Here is a 27,566-nt window from a genome sequence, read left to right on the forward strand (position 1 = left end):
AGGGAAAATATTTTAAAAAGATCTTCTTTACTCCCTTCCCAATACTAATATATTCCTATACATCATGAATTCTAAATGGATGCCATTTTTTTCATGGACCCAATCCATTTAAGAAATGACTTTCCTACTAATTACACCTCTTGTCAAGAGTCATATATAGTAGGTTAAGACCTTGGAATGTTTTTGAAATGACAGAAGATGAAAATAGTTTTCTCAATAGATAGGGATTGGAGAAGCCAGAATACATAAGAGAACAAATCTAAAATGACTCCAGACTTCACTTTAACAAAGAAAAAATTTTGAGCAGCCAAAATTCAATTATCTACACTAAAAAAAGTAGTCCGTCTATCTCAATCTGCCAACCAGGAGGGGGGAAAAAAAGAGCGGGGCTCCGGGGGAGTGGTGAGGAATTCAGGGAGGTAATACAAAAGATTAACTCTTAAAATCTCAAGTCAAGCTTTTGTATGTTAATAACCCAGCTTTTAAAGAGTTAGCATAGCATTTCGCATATGTATTTTTACTGTCTGAAAATTGGAAACAATCTGATAAGCATGTCTCTATGATTGTACTAACATTAGATAAGCATACATTTATAAAACATTAAAAGCAGAGAGTGTTATCCAGGCACTTCCCAAAACAAAAGATAACATAACGAAACAAACAACCAACTACCTACAACAGAGAGTAAAAAGATTATATTTCTAGGGACAAAAGATGCAAATCTAAGTCCCAGATATACTACTCTTACTATAAGAATCAAAAAATAAAACAGAAAATCTGAAGTTAAGCTTCAAAGAATATTTATGGACAGTTGTAGGCAACTTATTGCCTAGGCAATAAATAAGAAGCAAAATTTGCAGTATCCTGAACAATAAATTACCATCCCCTAAAACAGAGAGGGTGAGCGTATCATATGATTAGCTCTAAAATTTGCAACTTGAGAATCATATACAAAGTACTTAAGAGTTCTTATGTTGTCCCATCCATATAGCCCATAGTCCTCTGTTCATGGAGAAGAAATAGAGTAAGAATTAGATAACCAGGCTTATTAGCAGAAAGGAACGCGACATCTCAGAGTTAGTTCTACTAAAGGATTTGTAGGACCTACAGAGAATATGCATTAGGATCAGTAACTTAGAATATTTTAGAGAATAATTTTTTTAATTAAAACCTTAAAGATAGGATTAGTGCCTATGGGCAGAAAAAAACTTTTTCTCAGATACCTACTACCCATGATGCCTAGCTGTAAGTATGTGTCAAAAAGTTAGAAATATCCTAAGGCAATGAAAGTTTTTAAAAACAAATGATGTTATTCACTTTTGCCCATTTAAAACTCAGACAGGACAGACCCTGAAGGCTGATGAAAACAGCCAAATTCAACATATAATGACTCCAATGATTTAATTCTTTCATTACCCAGAGAGACAATTAGCATTAGTAGATGGAGGCTTAAAACAGAAATTGCAGGGGAACCTAACACTTTACATTATGACGTACGATTAAACTTTTCAAAAACCAAAGCTCATTGTCTAAAAATTAGTAATGGAATCTATCTGTTAAAATTGTTCCATGTTGTATCCTGGCTTTAAAGAGATGATGGAGGGGTGCCTGAGTGGCTCAGTTGGTTAAGCAGCCGACTTCGGCTCAGGTCATGATCCCACTATTCGTGAGTTCAAGCCCCACACGGGGCTCTGTGCTGACAGCTCAGAGACTGGAGCCTGCTTCAGATTCTGTGTCTCCCTCTCTCTCTACTCCTCCCCAACTCATGCTCTGTCTCTGTCTCTCAAAAATAAATTAACATTAAAAACTTTTTTTAAATAAAGAAAGAAATGATGGAGCTAGCTAAAATGAACAGGCCTATATTCAAAAGGCTTGAGTCATTTTGGCCCACTGGCATAAAATAATAAAAATGCCAAGTAGTTAATACCACAATTAGGACTACCAATTTAAAAGCTGCATTGTCAGCAATGAAGAATGTAATTTCAGAATTATAATGAAAAGTCTCCTATCATAACTCATAAAAATGATGTATATGGGATGTGATAGTAGGGAAAGGTAGCCAGTATTCCACTTATATACAAAAGCATATTCATGGATATGATCTAATTTCACTTCTCATTTAAATGAAATGATTCTATATATTAGCTTTCTAAATTGTTTACAATTCAGAAAGCAGAATCCTCTTCCATCTTTTTTCTTTTCCTTACAATTTACCTGTTAAAGAAGGTAGGACCCTCCTTATTCATTATTGCATGAAGTAGAGAGAGCAGCAGCCAAGGAAGAGCTTCATTTTTCTCTCATCATTTCATGCAAACACTGTGTCAGGTCTCCCCTCCTCTACTTTTTTGACAACATCTCTTTCAAATGTCTTCATAACAGTTTCACTATCAGGTATTTTAAAAATTCAGTCTTGTCTAAATCAAAGCATTAATTTCATATAAGATTTGGGGTTTCTCCTTCCCTACCTGCTCAGAAATGACTCCTGGTGGGTGGGAAGAGAAGCAGAAGGAAAATACAGAGGAGGGCTCTGTTCTGTTCTTTCACACTCCTTTCTTCCTTCCTAACCCACCCCCATCTTTGCCCCTTGCGTTTCTAGATCCTGGAAGATGCAGGGATCTAAAACAAAAGTCTTGTTTACAATTCTCATTTGACTATTAAATGCACTCTGCATGACAGGCTTCCAAATATTGGACCTCACAAGGCATGTCTGTGGAGTCCTTTGGTCTTTATGTTTCCTGCAATGGACAGTGAACTCTTCAACTGACCTGTTATAATCCAGCCCTTCTCAGCTTTGTCCCGGTATGCTTACCCTTTAAGATTGGGTTCACTTGGCTCACAGACATTACAATGTTAGTGCAGTTTTTGAGAAACTGCTGACTCCTTCCTTCTGACCCTGCAGTCAAGGGCAGTTCTATTTAGTTTCCTATCTTCAGTCTTCGCCAGAGAAGCAGAGACCTGTTATGATCATACTTTGCCCCAAGTTATGGGGGTCCACAAGTCAGCTTCCTTCCAGAAAATGCTCATACTCTGCTAAGGTAGAGGCATGGGTAAAGTCTAATAGTTCTGCACTTTTGCAAACATCTGGCCAGGGGCTGAGCTGCCAATCCACCAATTCTTAGATAACTCTAACTTTTAAAAGCAGTGTCGTTGGGCATCCCCAATACTTGATTTGGGGATGAGGAAAGCATCTCCATCCCCTCCCTATAAAAGAAGAAAAAGAAATGCCACATTGCTTTCAATGCCTATGAATTCCTTCAAAAGATCTTATATGAATCTCTCTTCTAAATAGACCACAAACATGGGGAGCCTGGGTGGCTCAGTCGGTTAAGCGTCCAACTTCAGCTCAGGTCATGATCTCGAGGTCTGTGAGTTCAAGCCCCACGTCGGGCTCTGGGCTGACAGCTCAGAGCCTGGAGCCTGTTTCAGATTCTGTGTCTCCCTCTCTCTCTGGCCCTCCCCCATTCCTGCTCTCTCTCTGTCTCAAAAATAAATAAAAAACGTTAAATAAATAAATAAATAAATAGACCACAGACAGACGACAGGATTGGTGATCTGACCGACTTTCAGTAAATCCAGTGGGGCTGTGTCTAACGCACAGGAGGTAATTGTCACCTAGTGTCCTAAGCTTTGAATTCTCAAATTTTTAAGACAATAGATCATCTCCCATTCCTTATGTTGTTATAGATGTGAAGTGACTTTTGAATAAAGCTACTATAATGGGACTTAGTCTTTCTGAATTGCTGCCAGACTACTCTGAAGGGAGAAATCTAAAATATGGGGCTGGAGGGGCACCTGGGTGGCTCAGTTGGTTGAGTGTCCGACTACAGCTCAGGTCATCATCTCACGGTTTGTGGGTTCAAGCCCCGCGTTTGGGCTCTGTGCTGACAGCTCAGAGACTGGAGCCTGCTTCAGATTCTATGTCTCCCTCTCTTTCTCTCTCCCCCTCCCCTGCTTGCACTCTGTCTCTCTCTCTTTCTCAAAAATAAATAAACATTTAAAAAAATTTTCAAAATATGGGGCTGGAGGCCCTCACCTTAAATGGCTCTGTTCCTTTAAAAACTATTATTGAACTGCTTCTGTGATTCAGCCCAGGCGGAAAGAGCATAAGGCAAAGGTCATTAAAAGGTCAACAGAAACAGCAGCACATTATCCTAACTGCATTCTTCCCAGTGTAACTAAACCCATCTGCTTCAGTTGTTACACTAGCAAACTAGTCCAGGTACTACACCACACTAGAATATAAAATCTGTACCATAATAAAATTGGCAGGGCACCTGGGTGGCTCAATCAGTTGAGCAACGGACTCTTGGTTTCTGCTTAAGGTCATGATCTCACGATTAGTGGGATCAAGGCCTGTGTGGAGCTCCATGCTGACAGCAGGGAGCCTGTTTGGGATTCTCTCTCTCCCTCTCTTTCTGCCTCTCCCCTGCTTGCATGCGCGCAAGCACGCGTGCACTCACACACACGCGCAGTCTCTCTCTCTCAAAATAAATAAATACACTTAAAAAAAATAAAGTGTATTTTTAAAAATAAATAAAAACATAAAATTGGCAAATGTATTCTGAATTTGCAATGAATTAAGACACTCTCAGTACATCTATTAGCTAATTAGAAAAGCTAAAGTCCTCATATTTAGAAGATGGATAATTCACTAACATTTTCTTTAAGATTTAGGAAAATAGGGGTACCTGGATGGCTCAGTTGGCTAAGCATCTGACTCTTGGTTTCAGCTCAGGTCATGATCTCATAGTTAATGGGTTTGAGCCCCATGCCGAGCTCTGCCTGACAGCAGGGAGCCTGCTTTGGGATTCTTCCTCTCTCTCTGTCCCTCTTCCACTCACGCTCTCTGTCTGTCTGTCTGTCTCTCTCTAAATAAATAAACTTTCGGAAAAAAAAGATTTAGGAAAATAAAATCCAACCATAAATACTATACTAGTTTTATTTTGTTTACAATTTCTAAGTAAATTTAATGATGAGGAAGGTAAATAATCCTGTAAGTGTCACATAACTAGCTTCCTTACTCTAATTTTATACATATAAATGCAGTTAAATAGAATGGGAAAAAGCTGAGATCCAGAGTCGGAAAATCTGGATTCACATTCTTGGCCCTAAGACCTACTGGCTGTGTAATTTTAAGCAAATCACTTCATCTCACTCAGCCTTGGTTTCCTAATTTGTAACATAGCAATGATAACAACATTGCAAGGTTGTTATGCTTCGTAAAGGAGCTATAAATCATTTTGCCAATATTACCTTTCTCTCTCTTTAACAAAGCACTTTTTTTCTGGTACATTATACAAGAGGAATTTACCTGACTAATTAGGAGCACAGTCCTTGATGTCAGACAGTTTCAGTAGTCATTCAATGTCAGTAAGTATTTGCTGAACAAATAATGAAATACTTGTTCTGCCTCATCCTATGTCAGAACCCTAGTCAAATTATGTATCACCTCCAAGCCTCAATTTTTATGTATGTAAAATATACAAATAAGAATAACTACTTCAGTGCTTCTCAATCTTGGTACAAATTAGAAACTCTGGAGTCTCTGATTTAGTAGGTCTGAGGCAAGGCCTAGACAAATAATACACTTCTGCTTCACACGTATTTGGAAACTAACCCAGAAGTGAGAGTCACTAAGCCCTCCTTCTCGGGGCTATTGTGAAGATTAAATGAGATGATGTATGAAGACACTGAGCACATACTTAATTCATGCAACTGTATAGATTATATCCTGCTTTTATAAAACATTTTATACAAATTTATTTATAAAAATATTTTATATAACATGTTTAAGAAATAATCAGTGAATTATTAAAGCAGTGGTTCTCAAACTCAGCATAATTCTAGTGGGGAGTCAGAACGCTTTTTAAAAACAGATTGCTGGGCCCTGTCCCCAGATTATCCAATTCAGTAGTCTTGAGGGGGAGCCCAAGAATTTGCATTTCTAGCTAGTTCCCAGAGACTGTTGATGACACTTGAGAATCAGTGCATTAGAGAAACATTAATCATCCAAAAATTATGTACATATAAAGTAAAAACAATAGGCAGGGAATAAAGTGTCAACATTTTATAGTTTAGATGTCAGCAAGGTTAATTTTGTTTGATGATTTGAAATACAGTCTCATACGATTACACCTTTCTCAACAAAGCCTCAACTGACTCCCTAGGGTGAATGGGAAGGTCATACCTTTGCAGTCCCACTGTAATTTGTATCGACTTGCCAAATATCGTTTCACTCAGCTTTGTATGGAAATGAACTGGTAAGGCATTACTTTCCCCCTTGAGTAGAAAGCAAACTCCTTGAAAGTAGAGATCATGTCATACATATCTCTGTACCCTCAGAGCCCAGCACAGTGCCTGCAGACATTCAATAAAATGCTTAATGAATGAATGGAAACTCAATTTGGATAGAGTAATTTTGTGATTTTTTTTATTGTAATCCCCTGGTAACTCCCCAGGAAAGTCTAGTGGTATACAGACAACCATCTCCCTGTCATATTTCTTTCATTAGAGCAAAGGTTCTCAAAGGAGTTAAACTCTCCTATCACCCTCTTGAACAGAAGTTTGGCCTTAAACCGAAGAAATAATATCAATAGCAACAATTTACAAGCATATAACAGTTTGTTTTACCAATAGGTTTTGTAACCTGAGGGCTCAAATTCACAAAATTAGTTAGTGGAATATTAGAAATAAAACAGTCTCACTCTGAGCCGAACACTCCTAAAGAATTTCTTCTTCACTCTCTGCCAGCTCATCTACTATCTAATGTGAACCTCATCCATAGTTGCTGCACCACTGAGAGCTCACTTTCTGTGCTGAGGCAAGATTGCTTATGTCAGGAGAGCGCTTTCCTTCAGATGGTGCCTTGATAATTTACTTATTTTTGTTATTATTATTGTGGGGTTTTTTTGCATTCAATTAGGTGGCTCAGCTCTTATTTTCAGGCTAGGATTGTTTTAAATATTAATTCAAATCCTGATTAGAAACATTTTGCAACATAGCCTGATTTAAAGACAATGAAACAGCATCCTTAAGAGGAAGAAAAACAAACAGCTGTGACCTTACCCTTTTTTAAAAGAGCTCTGAAGGTCATTCCAAAGACTGTTCCTGGAACAGCTATTCTGCAATCAACACAATCTCTCGGAGTTTTTTTTACTGCCTCTGGGAACTGCCTCTGGCACTCCCAGGCGTCCCTAGTCTCACTCTTTTCTTCTCTTGCTACCTTGATACAGAATACATGTTGAGCATCAGACATCTGGCAGCATAATTGGGTTTCAGGCCAGTGTGAGAAACTGAATGTAAACAGAGTCAGCTGTGGGTACAAACAGGGCAGAAAAAAGAAGTATGAAAACACGGGCTGAACTTGGGGCGCCTGGGTTGCTTAGTCGATTAGGCATCCAACTTCAGGTTATAATCTCACAGTTCGTGGATTCAAGCCCCCCATCGGGCTCTGTGCTAACAGTTCAGATCCTGGAGCCTGTTTTGGATTCTGTGTCTCCCTCTCTCTCTGCCCCTCCCCTGCTCATGCTCTGTCTCTCAAAATTAAATAAATGTTAAAACACACACACACACAGAGGCTGACCTGGAAGCAAGCTGGGTGGAGCACCTTTGTTGTAAAAAAGCTAGCTTTGACTATAATTCTAATTTTCTGCAGTTCTCCCATTTCCAGAAAATGGGAAGTAGAGGAAGGCAGGCAGGCAGGAAGGGAAAGGTGGAAGGAAGGAAGAAAAGAAGGAAGGAGAAGATGGAAGGAAAGAAGGAAAGAGGAAGAAGGAAGGAGCAAAGAGAAACAGAGGGAGGAGAAAACAAGAAACGAGAATGAAACAAGCATTTATTGAACACCTATTACACACAACATAATGCTATATACTTTGCCATTTGTTATGTTATTTAACTACCACACAATAGTCTTGTAAGGTAGGTATTATTGTCTTCATTTTTCACATAAGGAAAGTGAAGTTCGATGAGGTTAAGTAATTTGTTCAAGATCATATAGCTGGAATTTGAACACATATCTGTCTGACCCCAAAGTCCAGAAAAAAAGAAAGCAGGTAGGCTCTGGGAAATGTTGTTAAAAATGATAAGAAATATCATTTCAGGGAGGGAACATATGAGCAGGAATAATAGGAAACTGAATTGAGATGTGAGATTGTTCTTTCTAGAATAAGATATCTGAGTCCTAAACCTAGTCCATTATGTTTTTCTTATTAAAAAAAAAAACATTCATTCATTTCCTCAACAAATCATTGTGGAGCACTGAGAGTGAGTAAGACGCTTTGCTAGTAGCCATCAAAGATACACCTGTGAACAAATCATGAAATTTTTGGTCTAGTAGGGAAGAAAAGTGAGTATACATACAATTAAAATGGTTTGATAAATGCTAACAGGTGCAACCTCAAGGAGGTATGGACATACTTAAGGCATGCATAAGCAAAATTAAAGCACCTTTCTTCTACTTTCTTGTATTGTGTGTATTTGCGTGCGTGTGTGCATGCACACACACACGCACACACACACCACTCTAATTCCGGGACATAGATGCAAGACCTCTGTTGCTCCATCGGCCATGTCATCCATAAACAATAGAGCCAATTCCAGAGCATGTGGTGAAAGAAACATTGATCTAAAAGTCAGATCTGAATTTTAATCTAGACTTGCCAAGTTCTGGCTGTGTAACATGGGGAAATGATTTTAACCTTTCTGAGCCTAAGTTTACCCATCTGAAAAGAAGTTAAGCTAAATCATTTATAAAATCTCTTTCATTTTTAACACATCCTGGAGTGTTGCTAATCAGAAATTGGTTGAAAACTATCTTAAAACTTCAGACTTTAATACTTATGAGTATTTCAAGTTACATTATTTTAAAAGTGTGCTGAACCACAGTCACATGAATTTCACAATCAATATTAAAGAAGGTAAGTAAAACTGACATCACAAATGGAAATACATCAGCTTTTGAAAAATTGAAATGAAAAATGAAGTTCTAAAAGGGAAAAAAAGACCATGTTTAAATATAGCATGAGAGTCTGTAAGTCAGATCCAAATGTCATTAGTGTCTTCAAGTGAAAGGAAATATTAAAAGATAGAATTTTCCTCATCTTGTATCATAATATCTGACTATCTACAGAGTAGAAAAATTAGACTAAAAGTTAGGAAAGCTGAATTTCAGTGTTAATAGTATTTCATTTGTACATCAACCTTTTTAAAAAGTGTCCATATGTCAAATGTAAACTGACATTCAAAATTATAATGAAATCACCAAGTGATATGTAAATTGATAGTAAGCAACAAAAATTCTTTGGTAAAGATGGTTCCTCATCCTTTGAAATGGTAAAAATAATATCTATAAATTTTCTCTCCCTCCTAAAGATTAATGAGTTAACAATTATAAAGGTTTTATACCTTGGAAGAATGCTAATAATGCAATAGAGATAGGCAGGGAATATACCTTTTTCTTTTACATCATTTTTAAAAAAAGAAAGATTAAAATCACAATGTTAAATAATAATGAACTGCATACCAAGCTAGTTTTTCAAGATATAATATATAAATTCATTTGATAATCCTTAAAATCATACTTGGTATTACACAGCTGCAGTTCTTAATGAAACCATTTTCAATAAATTACTTTTTGTTAACCAAGACTAACCCAAAATAAGAAAATAATTATATCAAAGGAGGGAAGGAAAGTAGGGAGGGTGGGAGGGAAGAGAAAATATCTCTCCAGGTATTTCAGAAATAATTCTAGAGTAATGAAGTTTAAAGATTCCAAATGTGAAAAAGCCATTTATTAGGAACTAACTAAAGAGTATCTCTAGGTGACAGTGATGTATCCTCTGGAAAAGACATTGCCTAAGGGCAGCCTTTCATGCTTTATTCACCACCCTCATCCCATCGTCTATATTTTTAAATCAGAATTTTCCTGTCTAAACATACCAGATTCTCAGTGTTTCAAAAACATCTCAAAGGGCCTGACCCAGAAGTTATTTATTCCCTGTAGATCATGGAATCAACTTTTTCTACAATAAAAAAACTTTAAAAATTTTTTATTTTAGAGAAAGAGAGAGAAAGACCATGAGCGAGCTGGGCAAGGGGCAAAGAGAGAGGGGGAGAGAGAGAATCCTAAGCAGGCTTCACACTCAGCTTGGAACCATTACCCTGGCATCATGACCTGAGCCAAAATCAAGAGTATGGACACTTAACCAACTGAGCCACCCAGGAGCCCCCACAATAAAAAACTTTTGATGAGCTGAATAGTTCCCTATTTGAAGTCTTAAAGAAATAAAAACAGTAACAGTTCCTGATAATCCAGAAATAGATTCACATTACGGATTACTCAGACATGGTCTGGGGAACCATTCCTACTACATATGGGAACAGCAACACCTGCTCTGAATTCTATCTATGGTCTCAGTTCAGTGGCAGGAACAAGAACTGTATCCATTCATTGCAGAAGAACAACATCCCAAAATTCACTCATCTATTCCTTCAGCTAATTATTAATGAACACTTACTGTTAGGCACCAAGATAAAGATTTAGTTGCCTCTACTTTAAGATGTTTAAAGTTTAATTTCATATTCATGTGAAAATGTACTGTCAATAAAGGAAGAATAGGACAAAAAGAAAAATGAGTATATAAACCTTAGGAGTTCTGGTTAAAGGAAGATAATTTAGCACCACTTTCTTCTGTACCTTTTTTTTCTTAGAACTCAAGCTATTAGTACATATCAGACCTTGAAATAACTTTCTAGTGAACTTTCTGATAATTTATAACATTATTACAAGATAATACTGTTACAATTTGGAGCTAACATCAGATCTTCTACTAACTAACCAGTACAATTCCCTAGATATATTAATTACAAATTCACTTTCCTTTTCATGGGCCACACTTAACTTTTTAGACTTAGATGCTACTGGGTCTCTTTAACCTAAAGACATAGTTCAACACAGTAAACACGCACATACATACACACACAGGGACAGATGTTTATTAAACCACTATATTTGTAGAGAAATCCTAGAAAATTCAGTTGATTATGTTATTTATGTTAACACAATGCAATTATCATTAAACCGTTAAAATTAAGAAGAATATCTAAAATATAAATATGTATATTTGATTTATTCAATAATATATTCATTTAGTCTCTGTGACATGCCCAGAGTTACACCAGACATTTTATATAATCAGGACCCTCAAGGAGGGATGCTCATAGCCTAGTAGTGGGTATCTGTGGAGGGACCTAGAGAAGGGGATAGCCAATGGGCACATGGCAAATCCCAGGCACCATGAGGTAGCAGTCCTTTGTTGCAATCCACTAAAACTCAGGTCCAAATCCAGGCACATTACAACCTAACCAAAGCCAGGTTTGACCCAAGAAAACTAAGTCAAGATACAGAAAGACTGAAAGAAACCTTAGGAAAGAGCAGAGAGTTTCTAGACAACTGGCTTGGGAATAGGGTGCTGTTCTCCCAGGCACCAAGTACAGACTGGCTGGCCTGAAACTGCCTGACAGTGTCACCAGAAGAGTGGGAGGCAGGCATCAGCGACAGTGACACTCTGACCCTGGGATGTTAAGCTACTGATTTTGTCAGATTTTTGGTTCTTTTTGCTTCACGGTGGTGGTAAAGCTAAAGACCCACAGGAAGACTGAGAAAGGAGATGGACTCAACATTTTAAATCCATCTAGGAGCACTAATAGAAGCATGTGCAATATGTCTGGTAGCCCTAAAGAGGAAATGCTTACCTGTGCCTGTAGGGTAGTGGCAGGGCAGTGCCAGAGAGGAAGATGGGGGAAGTTTCATAGAGAAAGTAGTGACATTTGTGTTGAGGCCTGATGGATAAAAAGAGATTTTTCAGCATTACCAAAAAATCTCGTATAACAAAGAGAAGTATAAAAGAATGTGTGTGGTCCTCAGTGTTAGAATGATAATATCTTTAAGCTTAGAATAGATGCAGAAAGTGGTGGGAGATGAAGCAGAAAAGGTAATCATGGGTCAGATCCTAGAAAGCCTTGTATGCCTTGTTTTTATCCTGGGTAGGTAATGGAGAGCCATTATTGAATTTTAGGGATGTGGAGTGATCAGATTTGCCTTGTAGGAGTATCAGATTTGAAATGTAAAAAAAAAAATAATTAGAGGTGATGTAAAGCTAAACATGAGGAGACCCGTTAGTGTATAGGTCATTCAATCCATATTAGAAATGATGAGTACTCAATTATATTTCTGAATTACAGAAAAGTAGATACTTAGGATCAATAATAGTGACTGACTTGATCAGGGCTGAGTAGAGGCATGGAAAAAGAATCAAGGATAACTTCAGATTCTCAACTTGTAAAACCAGGTGGATAAAGATGCCATAAAATAAAATTGCAGTTATGCAAAATTATACATCAACAAAGAATAGATGCAAAAAAAAAAAAATGGTGGTGGTGAGGACCATAGGATGATTTGTTTCCCAAAACTTTTTCAGTGTTCTATCATATGTACAAAATTATTTGGGGCTACATCTAGGTTTAAATGAAAGTTCTGCAAATTACTAGTTTATAACTTGAGTAGATTATTTAACTTCTAGGGATTTAGTCTCAGCCAATATTAATTTGTTTATAATTCACCTTGTTTCAAAGAAGATTTACAATAGTTTCTGGGGGTACCGGGGTAGCTCAATGGGTTGAGCATCCAAGTCTATTTCGGCTTATGTCAGTATCTCACAGTTTCATGAGTTCCAGCCATGCATCAGTCTCAGCGTGGAGCCTGCTTGGGATTTTCTCTCTCCCTCTCTCTCTGCTCCTCCCCTGCTCATGCTCTCTCTGTCTCTCTCAAAATAAATAAATAAACTTAAAAACAAATAAAATAGTTTCTAAAAATACATACAATTCAACAAAACAAAATATATAAAGAGAGACGATGAGAAACAAAATAAACCCATAAGTGAATGACTTATGATCTCATAGTCTTGAGCAAGAAGGGGACTCAGACTCAGTTCCAAGCTTCCTAGCTGTCCACCCCTAGTGAGAGACATCATGAGTTCTATGACTCACTTTATCCATCGTTAGTTAATGACATTTCAGAGAAACTTCTCCATCAGATACTCACAACACAGATACTCTGTAAAACAGTGATCAGCACAAGAAATAACATCTGGAAACTTAATATGATGTCAAGTATCTCAAGATCAGTCAGTGTTACAACAGTTAAGCACAAATCAGCAAAAGCACTTCTATGGGGGGCCAAAATAGCACAAGCTGGATAAGGAGCTATTTCAAGGACTGGCTGATTCCAAGAAAAAGTTTTAGCATATCTAAAGGAATGAAAGGACTACATGTTTATTCAGGAAATCCCTCCCAAAGAGTCCTCCCATAAAATTACTCAAGAACACCATCTGGAGTGCCTGGGTATCTCAGTTGAGCTTCCGACTCTTGATTTTGGTCCAGGTCTTGATCTCATGGTTCATGAGATCGAGCCCCACCAGGCTCTCTGCTGTTAGCAGAGCCTGCTTGGGATTCTCTCTCTCTCTCTCTCTCTCTGCCCCTCTCCAGCTTGCACTCTCTCTCAAAAATAAATAAATAAACTTCAAAAAAAAAGAAAAAAGAACGCCATCTAACCACTTTCCCATCCCCAAGGTCTTGATGATTATTGAACCACTGGTCTAACAATGGCAATTCTCAAGATTTTTCTGCTTCCATGTTAAAAAAAAAAAAAAAAAAAAAAAAAAAGTTTTCAAAAATACAAGATGTAGTATAAACCCATTAAATAGGACCAAATAATGGAAAGGAAGTCTAGACTCACAAAAATTCTAAATACTCATGATATTTCAGTCCTTTTACTGTAAGCAATTAGCTTTTTAAAATGCCCATTAGAATTTCTCAAAGACTTGCTTTAGTAAATTTTTTTTTTAATTTTTTTTTCAACGTTTATTTATTTTTGGGACAGAGAGAGACAGAGCATGAGCAGGGGAGGGGCAGAGAGAGAGGGAGACACAGAATCGGAAACAGGCTCCAGGCTCTGAGCCATCAGCCCAGAGCCTGACGTGGGGCTCGAACTCAACGGATGGCGAGATCGTGACCTGGCTGAAGTCGGACGCTTAACCGACTGGGCCACCCAGGCGCCCCAAGTAAATTATTTCTAATTTATATCACTTTCTACCATTTAATGCTGCCCCAAACTTGAAAATGGATTTTCCCAAGTAGGTTAAAAAGGTTACATGACTCTTCTGACCCACATATACTTGTGTATAATCTATTAATTTGTTTCTTCATCATACTTAGGGCATTAATTCAGGACCAGGTATTGAGAATTTACAGAAGTTAAAACAGAGTCTTGATCTTAGAATTAGGTATGTGAAGCCTATGTCCTTTAGTCTTTGTGTTGTTTCTACAGATCATTAAATAAAAGTTTATGTGTGGCAGTGTGGTTATTATTCAATTTAGAGTTTCCACAAAGTTTTACAAAGTATACATTTCAATGTCAGACTTTCTTAGTGGTTAAGAAGATGAGAAAAGAGGTAGATCCCAATGCTATTCTTTGTAACTTCAAGTCTATTCTACCTCAAACAGCTAAGATATCTCTGGACGCATTTATTTATGAGCAAAAACTTTCTTAAACAACATAATGGTCCCTCTTTATTCACTGATACTCTTTCACTATAGTAAAGGTGTTAATCAGCAGAATCAATGTCATTGCCATGGGAAAAGAATATGATGACATTCTTCTGCAGCCAAACAAAAGAACTGTGAATAAGAGGCGGAGATCAGTGAATAAGAAGAAAAAGAGCTTAATTCAAACTGAAAAATGCTATTAATACTTGAATTTGTAAAGTATGAATATCTATTAAATAGCTTCCATAGTATTTCTTTTTTCATTTTATGACTTTTTATTTTTTTATCTAATTTTTTTATCGTAGGATAAACTTTAAAATGACTTCCGAGTTTTTTTGGTAAGGCAAACATGGAGTGATAATAAATTTTTAATAAAATTGTACGGTCAATTTCAAAATCTTATATTTTCAGTGGGGAGGAGGTGTCTCTGGATTTGAACACTGAAACACAAGCCAATGAGCTACAAAATTTATACAAAGAAACTGTCCTGTAAGTTCTCCAAATGCATACATTTTAATTGCTTCTCATAAAACTGGATTTTGAAAAATAATTTACACAGTGAATATGGCAATACTTTTTAAAATTTTTATTTTATTATTATTTTTCAATTCTAATATAATTAACATATAGTGCTGTATTAGTTTTGATCCTACAGGAAAATTGCTCTAGCACTTAGGACCAGTCCTGACCTTGGTCAGAGTCTTCCTTGCCTGATAGGATTAGTAAGAGTGCAGCTCTCCACTAAAGTCCTAGTGGCCAGAAGAAGCCACAAAAAAGTAATCTGGGAGGCTACTCATGCTTTCACATTAAAGAGAGAGAGAGAGAGAGAGCTAAAACTTAACAAAGCATTGTGTTCCCGATCCTGTGTTTCACAAAATATTCAGACAGATGCAGGACAGGAATCAGCAATGTGAAATTGTTGTTCCTCAACTGAACAACAAAATTTTTACTGTGATTTCAATGCTTCTTTAATAATGTGAGCCCTAATGAGAAACTACCTAAGTTTATTAAAAAACTGCAATATGCAATGGTAACCACCAGAAGGAAGGAGAAAGGCAAGGACAAAGAGAGAACAAACCAACAAAAAAATGAAATATTTTCAGTTTGAACCCTAATTATTGTTAAAAAATTGTGCCTTGTCTAAACATAGAAGATGAGATAGGTAAAGCCAGCTCTTCTGGATTCCTTTTTCAGAAGTAGCTTCCTAGCCTCTCTCTGGAAGAATGGAAAAATGATGGGGCTAACCCAGAATTTTGCAACCTCAGTGCTATTGACAGTTCAAACCAGATCACGCTTTGCTGTACGGACTGTCCTGGGCATTATGGAATGTTTAGTAGCATCCCCGGTCTCTACTCACTAGATCCCAATAGCATTACCCAAGTCATGACTGTGAGATTGCCCACAGTCACTGCAGAAGTGCATCTGGTCAAGAACTACAGTATTTTTAAATTTTTCTTTAGTTCTTTTGAGCCTTCCACCTGAGAGGATAGACTACTGCAGCCAGCAACACAATGACTGATAAACCTTTCTCTTCTGGCAACTTTCTCCTATTGTGGCATATTTTATTAAATATTTCACCTGGAGGTCCACTGATACACCTCTTTTAATGCTATATTCAATATTTCTTAAATATTTATTTATTTATTTTGAGCGAGAGAGAATGAGAGTGGGGAAGGGGCGAAAAGAGAAGGAGACAGGATGACACCTATGTCCATGCTGACAGCAGTGAGCCCCATGCGAGGCTTGTACCCATGAACCGGAAGATCATGATCTGAGCTGAAGTAGGAGACTTAACTGAATGAGCCACCCAGGCTCATTTTTAAGATAGTATATTTAAAGAAAGAAAAAGAAAAAGAAATGAAATAAAGTCATTCTACACAAATTCTTCCTTACCTCCCCAGGAAACTGTCATGAAAAGCAGCCATAAAGTAAAAGAGTAAGAGAGGTCAAAAACAAAAAGCACACAATAACACACGACAAGGAACAAAATCTGCTATTATTTCTCAGATGTTAAGAAAATCAAATTCTCTTCTCCGCTGCTTTTCCCACCCCAGCCACAGCACCTTTTCTTTGCTCCCTTTGCCAACACACCCTTTAAGAGTTAACTAAGTCGTCTCTAATCTCCTCCCATCTCTTTTAACCTGTTCCATTCAGACCATCACTGCCACCACTACAGTTAAACCACCCTTGTCTGGGTTTGCAGTGACCTTCACATTAATAAATCCTGTGGCCATTTCTAAGCTCTCATCATACTTCACTTAGCAGCAGCATATGACACAGTTGATTACTCCTCTCTTCCTTTGCACAATTTCTCCCTTGGCTCCAGAACTCCACACTCTCTTGATTTCCTCTTTACTCACTAGTTGCTCTTTTTCAATCTCCTTTACTAGTTTCCTCCTCTTCTCCCCTTTCTCTTAATAATGCAACAATCCTGGGCTCAGATAATTTATTTCCATCTGCACTCACTTCCTAGTGAGTCACCCAGTCCAGGCTCTTAAACACCACCTATGTGCTGATGACTCCCAAACTGCCTCTCTCCCAGACTCATATATCCAACTTCCTGCTTGTCACCTCCACTTGAATATCAAATAAATGTTTCAAACCCAGATGTGTCCAAAAGTGAGTTCCCGATCCTTCCCCTTAAACTTGCCCCACCCACAACTTTCTAACACCATTTGAATGGCAACTCCATCCTGTTAGTTGCTCAGGCCAAAAACTGTGCAATCATCCATAACACCTAGCTTTCTCTCACCTTCCACATACAGTTAATTCAGGAAACCATATTAGCTTCACTTCAAAATACATTCAGTATCCTTTCACTTCCCATGTCCTTCACTGCTGCCATGCTAATGCCACCAGCACCTCTCAACTGAAATACTGCAAACATCTCATTACTGGTCTTCCAGCTTCTCTCCTTGCCCCTATAGGATATTATCAACACAGGAGTCACAACAATTCTTTTAAAATGTAAGTCATATCTGGGGCACCTGGGTGGCTCAGTTGGTTGAGCATCCATCTGACTCTTGATTTTGGCTCAGGTCATGATCCCAGGGTCATGGGATTGAGCCCCACATCAGGCTCCACACAGAGCATGGAGCTTGCTTGGGATTCTCCCTCTCTCTCTCTCTCCCTCCCTCCCTCCATTCCTCCCTCCCTCTGCCTCTCTCCCTCACTTGTGTGTGCTCTCTCTAAAATAAAAAAGTTAAAATTAAAAATATATATTTTTAAAAATTCATAAAATAATAAAATGTAAGTCATAGCACATTACTCTTCTGTTAAAAACTTGCAGTGGTGCTCCATTTCATTCAGGGCTGAAGCCCTTATTTTATTTTATTAATAAGCAAATGATCTTTTTTCAAAAGTAATCTCTGTGCCCAATGTGGGGCTTAAACTCATGACTCCAAGATCAAAAGTCTCATGCTCCACCAACCAAACCAACCAGGCACTCCCAACTAGTCCTTTATATTGTCTAAATTGTCTAGAGGTCCTGTCTCATCGTCCTGACCCCTTTCCTATTTCTATTCTCCTCTCTAACTCCACTCAGCCTCCTTTGTGTTTATCAGACATTCCAGATATATGCCAAACTTTGGGTCTTTGCACTGGCTTTTCTCACTTTCTGGAAGGTTATTGTCCTGCCATGAATAACTACTTCATCTTCTTCAATATTGCCTTTCAATTAGGCCTAGCCTAACCATCATATTCCTACTTACAAATGACCTCTCCATCATCCTATTACCAGCGTTGCAAATCCCCCTCACCATGAATAATTTTTTTTCTTTTTTTCACAACACTTTTCAAGTTTTAATATCAACAATTTGCTAATTGTTTATTTTCCATTGTCTGTCTTCCCTATCTAGAATGTAAACCTGACCACAGCTCCATTTTTTTCTGGTAAGTCCCTCAGAATTGTGCCTAGCACAGAGTAAGCATACAACTTATATTTGTCAAATGAATGAATTAAATAAAGTGCACAAATATCCCATCCTGAAGTAAAAGGGATGGCAGCATTCTTTTTTTTTCTTGATCCTTTTTCTCATTTTCCTGGTCATACATCAAAGCACTAGTTGGCCTGGGAGGGAGAAGGATCTCCTTTTGGTAGAAAGGAACAGATAAATAGAACTTAGGAGAGGTTTTTATTGGAAGATTTTAGGTTTTAAGGGACTTTCTGCCTTTTCAGTTTGGGGATCTGTGAAATCTTGGGCTGTTTGGGGGATTTTAGGACTTTTATGTCCTGTTTATCACTCTGATGTCTAGTTTGTTGGGGCTTCTAGTTGGAAGTACGTTCCAAAATAAGTGAAACAATGGAGCTAGGGATGAGGACCAAAAAAAAAAAAAAAAAGGAGAGGAAACAGGCTGCTAAAAAGAACTCAAGGAAAACAGAAAAAAGAACTTGAGGTTTTCAGTCCAATTCACTAAAGTAAGCTCACTAAAGTAAGACAGTGGGCTAAAATTTAAGGCCAGTGCTGATATTAGCAAGGAAAATTGTAAATCAGAGTGTTCCTTTTAATCTCAGGAGACTGAAAGTGGCAGATAGGGTACAGGAGAAGCCCTAGAATAACTGTATAAATAAGTAAATTAATCCCATTATAGTAGAGGGTTTTAAAAAAAAAACACACTCTTCCATACGCATCTCCCTTATACACACACACACACACACACACACACACACACACACACACACACAACACTGAGAGGGTCTCTATCTCCCAAGATAGAAGCACAAAAGTAATGAAACACATATGTATTCATTATCTAATGCTAGGTAACAAATTACCCCCAGATTTAGTGGCTTACCACAATAGTAACCATTTATTATCCCTCACAGTTTCTGTGACACAGGAATCCAGAAGCAGCTTGGTTGGGCAGTTCTGGGTTGGGGTATCATAAAGTTCAGTCAGATGTTGACTGAGCAAGGGAAAACTGAAGGCTTAACTGGGCTGGAGGATCTGTTTCCAAGGTAGATCCCTTATATGGCTGGCTCTCAGCAGGTGGCCTCAGCTCCTTCCCACATGGGCCTCTCTACAGGGATGCTTGAATGTTTTCACAACATGGCAGCTGGTTTTCCCCAAAGTAAGCAATATAAGAGAGCAAAGGATACACAAGAGCAAGGCAGAAGCCACATGCCTTTATGTACAATATAGCCTTCTACTGTACTTTACTGGTTACACGGGTCAGCCCAGATTCAGTGTGGGAAAGGAGAATGTAGGGTGTGAATACCAGTAGGCAAAGAACATTGAGGCCATCCTGAAAGCTGGCTACCACCACAGTCAAATGGCTTCACATATAAATGACAAAATAATCCTGATCTATCTTAGAGTTGACTAGGATGCATCATTTCTGTTTACATCACTTCAAAACGTGAGATCCTTTATTCACCTTGCTTTGCCTCCTCATCTCTATCACCTTAGCAATGTATTTTTAATTTAATTTGTTCAAGTTTATTTATTTTGAGAGAGAGAGAAAGAGAGAGTGTGTGCAAGTGGGGAGGGGCAGAAAGAGAGGGAGAGAGAATCCCAAGCAGGTCCAGGGCTGTCAGCGCAGAGCCAGATGCGGGACTTGAACCCACAAACTGTGAGACCATAACCTGACCCAAAATCAAGAGTCAGATGCTTAACTGACCCCCATTTTTAATTTTAAAAGTGGATTGCAAACAATAAAGTTGTGACACTTCTGAGGAAAATATAAGAAGATATATCATGCTCTTGATTCAGCAGGGGAAAAAAAACTTGAGGATCTACTTTTCTATGTTAGAGTTGATTAACCCTGAGGAAAATGAACAGATATTAAAATATTGGACATAGACAGAGGAAAAAGAGTCACAGGGCTTGCTTATGCCTCTATCCAGAGTACACAATTTACTCTTAGACCTCAAGAAAGCACCTAATGTCTTTGTATCTCAATTTCCTCATATGCAAAATGCAGATAATATTCATTCACATGTATAAAGAGTGATGTGTGAATATAAATTGGGAACTGAGCTCTATTTTATATGTATCAAGATATATATCTTCAATTATGTAGAATGCCTTTACAAAGAGTAAACTTGATTAAATTCAAGATATATATGTCTTGATATAAATTATATAATTATATCTTATTATATATATAATTATATATAACAAGACATATATGTCTTGACTTAAATTATATACGTATACATGCATATAATATATAATATAATATAATAATATACATGCATGTATACATATAAACATACGCAACCAAGATATAAATCTTGGAGAGGCACCTGGGTGGCTCAGTCAGTTGAGCAACTGGCTTCAGCTCAGGTCATGATCTCACGGTTCATGAGTTCAAGCCCCACATCAGGCAATGTGCTAACAGCTCAGAGCCTGTAGTCTGCTTCAGATTCTGCGTCTCCCTCTCTCTCTGCCCCTCCCCTGCTTGCACTCTGTCTCTCTCTCTCAAAAATAAATAAACATTAAAAAAATGTTTTTAAAGATATAAATCTTGGCTTATATAGAATATGTATTCACAAATAATAATCTTAACCAAATTCCTTACATAGACTATTCATATGTCGCAGCAGCACTCACCTCTTTCTCATTCCTCCAATAACTCTATGAACTCTGAGAATTTTTTCTAACTCAAACATACTATGACTGTCAGTAGTATGGAAAAGAGATGATGTCATAAACACATTGTGTTACAGTATCACTAAGGGCCAGATTCATCCTTAGTTACATAATCCTTGAGGTATACCAGCCTTGCTAGACTCAAAAGAGAGACTTGGAGTACAAAAAAAGAGAAGGAGGGGGCTAAACAAAGCCCTGAAGCTATAAAAATTCTTAGTATATTCTCATTGTTAATCCTTGGCAAAGAAGCAGTTTGGATGTAGAAGAAGGCAGTGGAGAGCTTCAAAATAATTATATCTTCCATAAGTACCATGGCACTTTCTAGTCACAAATGCTCAGGGAGCAGAAAATCATCCAACAGACCCCATTTTCCCCCTGCCAACATCTCCACAGTAAGATCAGAGACCCAAGAGCCACTCTCCCTGTTACCTAGATGTCAAGCGGCTACCTCCAACAAATGGCAGTTTTTATCATTAATTATTTCATGCTGCTTTCATCTGTAAGATTTGTAATCCATAAGAACAACCTAAGAATGATAATAAAATCAAAGCTATCTTTTAAAAGCCTGTATGCTTTTATTGTTATAAATGCTTCACAAGTAAAAGATCAGTCAAAAGCATAAAGGTACACTGATTTGAACTTCCTTTGTGCTTGAATTAGAGTGTTTCTTTTGGAACACCCTCACATCAGGCTTCTGCGTCTCTTGGCAAAATCATGAATTGGCTGATGTTGTCTTAGAGGCTTTCCTAGGTCTCCTTTCCCACCATCATTCTTCTTTCATGGACTCCATTCTGTTTCCTAGGAATCCCTCCCACTGCCTTCCACATTCTGCCCACTGCACAGTCAGTCATGTTCCAAACTTTTTATAATTCTCCTTTCTAACATTACAATATGTTTTTCCAAAGATTTAATTTCTTTGAGAGGCTTGCTAGGTGGGTAACTAACCTGATAATCTTTACCACATTCTCTTTAAAATTGTTTTTCAATCAGAAATTTCTAGAAATGCTATCAATATCTCAGCACAAAATATTGTAGGTATTTTGGTAAGTAGTAGAGAGGACACTTGAGTATAACTAGACCTTTCAGAAAAGTGAAGTTCAGGGGCGCCTGGGTGGCTCAGTTGGTTGAGAGCTTGACTTCGGCTCAGGTCATGATCTCACAGTTTGTGGGTTTGAGCCCCACATTCTGTGATGACAGCTTGCAGCCTGGATCCTGCTTCTGATTCTGTGTTTCCTTCTCTCTCTGCCCCTTCCTCCACTCGCACTCTGTCTCTCTCTCTCAAAAATAAACATTAAAAAAAAAAAGAAAAGTGAAGTTCATTGGGTTGCTTCACTTGGCCTAAGAAGTTGATGTACATGTAGGGGTTCAGGACAGACCACCCCTATACACACACACACACACACACACACACACACACACACACACACAATGTGCCACTTTGGCATATGGATTAATTTGAGCTGAAGGCACTTGAGACCCTGCCCACTCAAAAGAAACTTTTGTCCCTCCCTTAACCACACCAAAGAATCTAAATTGGGCGGTCTTTCCCAGAATAAGGGTTATTAATAGAAATAGCTTTTATTGGAGTGACCCATCTGTATGGTATGACAAACATCTAATTACCAAACATCCGCTCTTCTTATCACCCGTGAAATGCATTCCTTTCCTCTGAAATCCCAGACCTCTACCCACCTTCTCCTTAGTCCAGAGTAACAAAGATAGCTCATTTTGCCTGGTTGTCTTTGGACTTCCCATGTCTATGCATCTATTAAATTTGATTTTCTCCTGTTAATCTGTCTCAGATCAATTTATTTCTTAGTCCAGCTAGGAGGACCTTTGAAGAGACAGGAATTATTCTTGCTCCCCAACATATGAAAGCTGCTCTCTCTAAAATCATCCTTAAGGATAAGAATATAATCCCAAACATCCTAATGAGCATCCATCCAGTTGGCTTCCCACTGCAGTTAAAATAAAATGTATAATCCTGATTAGGGTCAGAAAGATCTGGCTTCTCCCTACCTGTCTCTACCTCAGATCTTACATTCCAGCCAAACCATCTTTCCTTCTGTACTTGAACATGTCAAACTGCAACCTCATTCCTGCCTTAAGACTGCTATGTTTCAGTACTTGGCATGCAAATTTTACTTCATTTGGTTCCCAGCTCAAATGTCACCTCTTCAGATAATCTAAAGTAACCATACAATCGCTTTCTAGCACATCATCTTATTTTCTTTCTTTTTTTTTTTTTCCATGATTTGTACTCTTTAATCCCCATCACTGATTTCACCCATCCCCCCACCCACCCTTCCCTCTGGTAACATCAGTTTGTTCTCTATAGTCAAGAGTCTATTTCTTGGTTTGTCTCTCTTTTTTTTTCCCTTTGTTTGTTAGTCCTATTTTATTTTCTTCATGTTATTATCATTGTGAAATTTTCCTGTTCATGTATTTGTTTACCTGCTCCTTCTAGGTCCCTTATTAATGTACTCTTTATTGTCCATCACGTTCATCATTGTGTCCCTAGTGTTTTGCACAGACCTGATACATATCCAGTACTCAGTAAATATGTGCTGAATGAATGCATGAAGATGAATCCAAGCATAATTTAACCAATAAACTTAAATAATTGAGAAATCCTATACTAATATTGGAAAGGAGGGGAGCAGTGTTTAATATCACCATAACTAATATAACTAACTTGTGTTTGTAAGATTTTGATTGATCATGGACTACAGCACTTTTTAACAAAATATTATTAATATTGGATTGATAAATATTCCATTTCCCTCTTTGAAAAGCTGTCCTTTTGATGAGGTATCACAAATAAATGTCAGTATTCCCTGAGAAATATGGCAAACTCATCTTATTCTTCTGTCGGTGATAAGAAATTACATTTCCCTTTGGCCAATTTCTGTCTGTTCTAGGTATGTAGCATCTATTGCTAGGACTTCAGAAGCCAATGAGCAACTTGCCTGTCACATGCTCCAACAAATGATCTCTTCCCCCATGCAGTGTAGCTAAGCAGAGAAGCAGCTTTCCTAAGATGATAACCAACACAGCATAGAATATTGTTAAACCTATGGTTTATTATCCTGCAAAGTTTACCTGAGCAGGCTGCCGAAAGAAAGAAAAAGGCTAGCAATTTAACAGTTTGGTTTTCTACCAGGCAGTCCCTATTTAGCTGGTTGTAACTTAGAAGCAGAGGTCTGAGAGCAAGCAGTTCAGCAAGCCTGCAGTCAAATGCTTTTGTAGAGATCTTCTCTTAAAAGGAAAAATTGAGGCAAGTCAATGGGTTACAACTTTCTGGGCTTGCTTTTGTTATCTATAAAGTATCACCACTAAACCTGCTTTGCTAAAGTGAAACTCCAAGGATTAAAATAAAGGGGGGGGGGCATCTTTCCTTCTAAGAATTATTAAATAAACCGGTTTTAAAAAAAGAAACCCAACATTAGTAGAGAGGGGAAAAAAATACCCACAAATCAGTAAGCGCTAAATAACATAACTTTCCCTTTAAGGAAAACATGTAGTATAAGAAAACCTTATTTTTAAAAACTGCAATGAAATTTCTTGAAACCACACATCCTAGCAAAGCTTGATTTTTAATTCTTCCAGAGGAACTAATAACACTTAAATGACAAAACTCTATTAACCTCTATTCTTCAATTATTTCACCATCAAATTAAATGTAAGGAAATACACACAATCCTACCTTGGCATCCAAAACAAAAACTTCTTGTTTTTTTTTTGGGGGGGGGGGGGAGGAACTAAGTAGGAGGTGTCTTTTTCATCAAACCTCTTATACTAGTTCACTTCTCATTAATTTGGTCTCTTTTGTATTTTTTGTGCTTCTGCCCAGATTAATTTCAAGAGTAAGACCAACTCTAGCTGCCATGTACTGTAAAATTTTTTCCACTGTTCATGGACCATTTACAATCTCAAGGTTTGGGGTGGGTATGAAATGTATTCCTGCCAATGGATAGTCCCATCAGCAATGCTGAAAAACAGTCCTTCTGTTTCGCTCATCATGCCATATGGTTCCATAAAAAAGGAGCTAACCAAAAGTGCAACTAATGCACCTTGTCAATCTTGGTTTAGAGTAATGATCTGATATTGTGGTAAGGAAATTGTAGATGGGTATATTCTCTCATTCTTCCTTTAGTCATCTACCACTTTAAATATGTACTGATTCATTGGAAGAAAAAAATTCAGGCTTAAGACCTTTTCTATTTTATAGGAACTGTAATATTTTAAAGAAAATACATTGCAAGAAAATTATTATACATATATTACAGTTTCAAACAGAACCCCGGTGTTTTGTAGTAACATCTTCCAAAAGATTAAGGATCATGGTTTTAAGCCCTTTCCAATAAGTGATTTGAGAACCCCGGAGCAATTAAAAAGCAAGCTGAAGCACCAAGATAAAGTTGTGTCCCCCTAGTGACCTCTAGAGTGGAGCTAAGCTCCCACAAGCAGGACTTGGGGAAAAAGCAAGAAGCACGCCAAAGCCTAACGCGCTGCTAAAACCAAGCCGTTACCTTCAATAATGTATCCACTGGCATCTCAGAGGGGTGGTCCTATTTTATATAACCTTAAAGCACAGGAAGTCTCCGCCTCCCCGGCCACGAGACCCATTGGGTCGAAATCCAACTTCAAGCACCGTCCCTTCCTCCTTCCCAAGTTGCTGAGGTCCAGCCCTTCCCCACCCACCCAGGGGCACAGCCTTATGCGAGCGTAGTGTGGAGCCGACTTCCACCTCTCCACAGTGCTGCACACAACCTCTCGGCCACTACCGGTTCCATTGCACGAGCTTGGGAGCGGGAGGGAGCCGGCGACCGGCGACCTCTACGAGTCCTCGCTGCGGGCTCCTGAGGCCAGTACACCGGCTCCCGGCTCACCGCACTCTGAGAGTCCAGACGCACCCTCCCGCCCCACAAAGCCAGATGCAGCTCAGGAGGCTCCCTCCCGAGCTCTTTCTTGTTCTCTCTGCCATCGCTTCTCCTCCCCTGAACTTTCCAACTTTGGAACCCCCGGTTGCAAAGGAGCAACAGAGGGGAATTGCTAGACTAGAGTCACTGCCTGCCAACCCACGTCGGGAAGAAGGAACTAGCCCGCAGGGACCTGGCCGGTAGCAACTCTTGACCTTTGGGCAAAAGAAGACCCAGAAAGCTGCTACCTCCTCCTCAGGATGGAGGTAAAATGGATGCAGAATTTGCCACCCTATGGATGAAGGGGCGTCGGGAGGGGACGGTTGGGAGGTGGGAATAGAAGAGACCAAGGGGAAAAAACTCCCTCCCTCCCTCCCTCCCTCTCTTTCTCTCTCTCTCACACACACACACACACACAAACGCGCGCGCACACACACACACACGGGGAAAACCTCTCAATCTCCCTCTCAATTTCTCTCCCACGCGCGCGCGCGCACCGACACACACGCACACGCACACACACGCATCCTGTTTCCGATAAGGATGAGACGCTAGGAGCCCAGAGTCTCTCGTATTCCCACTACCCTGAGGGGGAAACGTGCAACAGATAACCTAGCTCTCGGAGTAGGAAAAAGGGTGGGGTGAGAGAAAGAATCTCCAGGTTTCCCCACGTTAGAAAAAGGGGACAAACTCCTGTCAGAGTCTCCCCGGAGGCACAGGGAGGTGCAGCACTGCTGAGGTCCCTCCACCTCCCGGAGAAGGCAAACTCTTCCCCTGCAGGCTGCCTACCACCTGGCGGAGCCTAGATGTAAACAGGCCGGCCCCAGGGGCGGACCGCGGGTGCGAGGTGGGATGGGCCGAGGTGAGAACGGAGCGGAACTCACCCTTGATGCTGGAGGGCTTTCTCTTCTTGGCCATTTTCTGCCCCCGTCCCTCCCCCAGACCCCCCGCGCGTTTCCTCCGGCTGCCGCCCGGCTCCCGGAGCCCGCTCGGAGGCTTCCCGGCGAGCTCTCGCCGCGGCACTCAGCTCAGCGAGCTCTTTGTTGCTGTGATGGCATCTGCGAGGCGGCGGCGGCGGCCCGGCTGCGCGCTCGGCTCGGCTCGGCTCGGCTCTGCTGGGGCGGGCGCCGCCGCCCCTCTGCTCTCGGCCGCGCCGCGCTGCGAGCCTGGCGCTCGCGCTGCTGTGGCCGCTGTGGCTGCGGCGGCGACTGTTGATGCTGCTGTGCCGCTCCAGCTGCTGGAGGGGGCAGCGCAGGGTCCCCGGAGCGCCCGCCCAGAGCTGACCTCCCCCTTGCCCACACCCTCCCTCCCCAACTCCCCCACCCTGGTGTCCCGTCTGAGCCGCCAGCTCCAATCCAACCAGTGACGGCGCCGTCATCTAGCAGCCGCTGCCAGGGAAGGTGGCGGTGGCGGCAGCGGGGGGCTGCTAGGGGAAGATGGGAGCCCTTGG

General features: G+C 39.5%; 1 protein-coding gene across 6 annotated transcripts in view; it reads right to left on the minus strand.

Moving 5' to 3' along the window:
• The window catches only part of SLC44A5 (solute carrier family 44 member 5), a 380,599-nt gene extending 353,550 nt beyond the window's left edge, over positions 1-27,049 (minus strand). For 2 of the 6 annotated variants that reach the window (XM_040470674.1, XM_040470677.1), the window contains exon 1: positions 11,752-12,743. Coding sequence is in view for 1 of the 6 variants with exons in the window: in XM_040470676.1 (XP_040326610.1) it covers positions 27,001-27,034 (34 nt within the window). In the remaining 5 variants the exon portion in view is untranslated. Of the gene's footprint in view, positions 1-11,751; positions 12,745-21,155; positions 21,246-21,822; positions 22,046-27,000 lie in introns of those variants that run through there. The other 4 variants (XM_040470676.1, XM_040470673.1, XM_040470672.1 and 1 more) reach the window with 4 other exon arrangements.
• Between the last annotated feature and the right edge of the window lie 517 nt (positions 27,050-27,566).

Source organism: Herpailurus yagouaroundi, unplaced genomic scaffold, assembly GCF_014898765.1.
Source record: "Herpailurus yagouaroundi ecotype Mexico unplaced genomic scaffold, PumYag 77, whole genome shotgun sequence".
Classification (NCBI taxonomy): domain Eukaryota; kingdom Metazoa; phylum Chordata; class Mammalia; order Carnivora; family Felidae; genus Herpailurus; species Herpailurus yagouaroundi.